General features: G+C 46.6%; 1 protein-coding gene across 1 annotated transcript; it reads left to right on the forward strand.

The window, feature by feature from the left end:
* Positions 1-1723: 1723 nt before the first annotated feature.
* LOC108354388 (programmed cell death protein 2-like) lies at positions 1724-2849 on the forward strand (the record flags this gene model as incomplete). The annotated part of the gene is made up of 3 exons (XM_017605579.1): positions 1724-1828; positions 2063-2375; positions 2451-2849. Coding segments are annotated over exons 1-3 (817 nt in total), but the record flags the coding sequence as incomplete, so codon positions are not given.
* Positions 2850-3417: the final 568 nt, after the last annotated feature.

The raw sequence follows: 3417 nt of genomic DNA on the forward strand, positions 1-3417 counted from the left end.
CAGCCCAAAGCGGCGAGGTCTGACGACACTTGGGCACTGTGAACGTCCATCGACTCGGGTCTCGCGAGAGGAGCGAGCGGGGCTTGAGTCGGTGGGCGTTCACAGTGCCCAAGTGTCGTCAGGGTGAGCCGCTGGCCAAACTTTTACGAAATGTTAGCGGTGCACAGTTAAAGTAGGAGTGAGCGAAGCGAGCTCGACTGAGCCCTTGTTTTTCTTAAAAAATNAAAAATAAAAAAGTTTTAAGTGCCATCCTTAAAAACCGCAAATTAAAAATAAAAAATCAGTTTAAAAAACTAGTAATGACGCTTTTAGCTGACAGCTACTTGGATATTTTCCAATAATTAATAACAAAAAATATTTTTTTAGTAGTTACCGCCTGATGAAGCACCAAATGACCTTTTCAGTGTCGTACACCAAAAAAATGGCGAAAACTAACTACTGTACAATTACCAATAAATAAAGCAGAAAAAAGCGGTCGACATTTGGAAGTAGGGCAACTACCGGAGAAAAAACTTCTTGTTCTTCCTCCACATTCCAATTGGAATGCAATAACATAGTAGTTGTAGTAGTAGCAGGGAATTCCTCTAATTTTGAATTACTATTTCCACCACCATTTATCATCTTTCGGCGTGTCCTTCCGACTTTTTTTCTCTTTCTCTCACCAGTAGTAATACTGCCGCTAATACTGCTAATACAAATTGAGGTGATCAACTGGAGCATTTAATTGACGGTTAGGGAGGAGGAGAAGGAGACCATTTAGGGAACTCTTCCTTTTTTTCAGAGTTGTCATGACGACTTTTCCTCTGTTCATTTCATTCTGCTTTTTTGAGTTCACCATATTTGCCCTTCTGCCCTTTGAACCAGCGAACCCACAGACACACACACAATTGCCTTTGTTTTTCCTGGTTTTGTTTTTTCTTTTTCCTTTTTTTGCAACAAAACAGACACACTGTGAATGTGTGTTTGCAGGCATAAATCATCGCCTTAGCATAACGGCACACACACACACAGAGAGANTCCTTTTTTTGCAACAAAACAGACACACTGTGAATGTGTGTTTGCAGGCATAAATCATCGCCTTAGCATAACGGCACACACACACACAGAGAGAAACCAACACATTCTGGAGCCTGGATTCATAATGCCTAGGCCACTAATGATTTATTGCGACGCTGCTAGAACTGGAGATAGAATGCGAATAGAAGTAGTAACAGTAGCAGTGGAAACAAATAGTGTTTGTTTTGATTTATTATTATTACTCCTATCACCGCCACCATCACCACCACTGCAATTATATATTGTACAACTAAACAGTCGGCTAATAGTTGTGATTTTTTTATTCGAGTCTTTGATTGCTTTTTTTCACTGCCAGCAAATGTAATAAACGCGAATTATGAAAATAAAAAACAAAAATTAACAAAATTGATTTTCAATTAACTGATTTTTTTCAAATTGTTTTAAATTTTGCTGTTTTGTCGTGAATAACTCTACAACAAACTCAAATCTCATTTTAAAATCACTTTTAATTTATTATAGAAATTAACTCCATTCGTCGACAACAGATGTCGACGCTGTCTCTACTGCTGACGCTCGAGTGCACGTGTTTTGATTTTGTTTTTATCATCTCCCTCTTCTCTGTTTTGCTGGCCGGAACACACACTTTGGGAGTTCTGGGAGTTCTTCATTCAGCCAACACACCGGAAGTTCTCTCCTTCTTTCCACAATGACCTCCTCACCACTACCGCCACCACCACCAAAGCTGGACCTCGGCTTCACCGAGCCGTTCGCCGACGGCTGGCGAGCCAAGTGCAAGTACATGCCCTGCAAGGTGGGCGGCCGACCGGCCTTTCTCGCCCTGGCCCCCGTTCTGGGGCCACCGGAGCTGACCTGCTCCGTCTGCCATCGGACGCTCCGCTTTCTCCTTCAGCTGTACGCCCCCGTGGACACCGAGCCGACCGCCTTCCACCGAACGCTCTTTCTCTTTGCCTGCGGCCGAACGGCGGCCTGCCTCGAAGATAATCACCAACATCAGCAGTCGAACTTTCGCATCTTCCGCTCGCAGCTGCCCAAGGAGAACCGCTTCTACTCGAGCCGACCGCCGGAATATGATGCCGCTTTTAAGGAGGACCCGGATCCGGAGTACGACCCCAATCCAGCCGAGTTTGGCGTTCAGCTGTGTCCGGTTTGCGGGGTGAGGGCGCCGCACCGGTGCGGCCGCTGCCAGAAGACCAGCTACTGCTCACGGGAGCACCAGGTGCTCCACTGGAAGCGAGGTGGTCACAAGGCCGTCTGTGAGGGCGGCGGTGGTGGTTCGAAAGAAGAAGAAGAGGAGTCCAAGAAAGAGGAAGTCCACTACGAGGGCGTCGTCTTTCCTGGTAAGGCTGCAAGGCTATCTTTTTGTCTACCAATTTCTAAAAGCATAATTTTCTCTCTTTCTTTCTAAACTCTAGAACTCGAACTGCTCATCGGCGACGATGACGATGACAACAAAGCTGACTTTGCCGAGAACTCCGAGGACGACGAAGGCGAGGTGGCCGAGTCGGAGATGTCCAAGTACCGCGACTACCTCCGCCGAAATAAGCCCTCACTTCAGACTGACGCCAGTCTAAACGCCTACGGAGAAAGCAACTCCAAATTTGATCAGCTGGAGGAGGAAGAGGCGGACCAGATCGCCTTTGAGCGCTTCAAGAAGCGGTCCAGCGGCGGTGAGGTGATCCGCTACCGAGCTGACTGGTACCTCGAAGACAAGGACCTCGAAGACAAGGACCTCGAGGACGAAGACGAAGAAGACGTCATCCTGTGGATCAGCAGCCGCAACAAACCGACCTCCATTCCGCCCTGTCCTCGCTGTAGGTCGCCTCGTCGGTTCGAGTTTCAGGTGATGCCGCAGCTGCTCAACGATTTGCTCATCAAGAAGAAGAAGAAGTTTTCAGACTTCAGCAAAAGTTCTGCAGGTGAGGGTGATGATGAAGACCACCTCGACTGGGGCACTCTGCTCGTCTACAGCTGCCCAAAGAGCTGCCCAATCAGCAGACTGGAGGGCGATTCGAGGGCGACCACTTCGGAAGATAGGGAAAAGGAGACCTCCAGTGGTAGTCGTTACTCCTCCTCCTCCTACGTCGAGGAGTTCATCTACAATCAGCCTGTTGTTTGAGTTGAGAGGAAGCTGTCATTTCTGCTGTTGTTCATGATCATGAAAAAGCATTACTCTAATAAAGAAAGCTAAAGACAGTTATTAGCATTCAATTTTCCTGCTTATAAATATATTTATCTGGTTTTAAAAGTTTCATACATCAACTCTCATCAAGCTGAGTTTCACTGAAAGAATCATTGCAGCAGTCATTTTCACCGCAACTTGAACCTAATTAGCTTAAGGGGGGACACCGCGCACTTTTTTACTGCTTTTTTGAATTTTGA

This window comes from Rhagoletis zephyria, unplaced genomic scaffold (genome assembly GCF_001687245.7).
Source record: "Rhagoletis zephyria isolate East Lansing unplaced genomic scaffold, Rhagoletis_zephyria_1.1 Rzeph_scaffold_35468, whole genome shotgun sequence".
NCBI classification, from domain to species: domain Eukaryota; kingdom Metazoa; phylum Arthropoda; class Insecta; order Diptera; family Tephritidae; genus Rhagoletis; species Rhagoletis zephyria.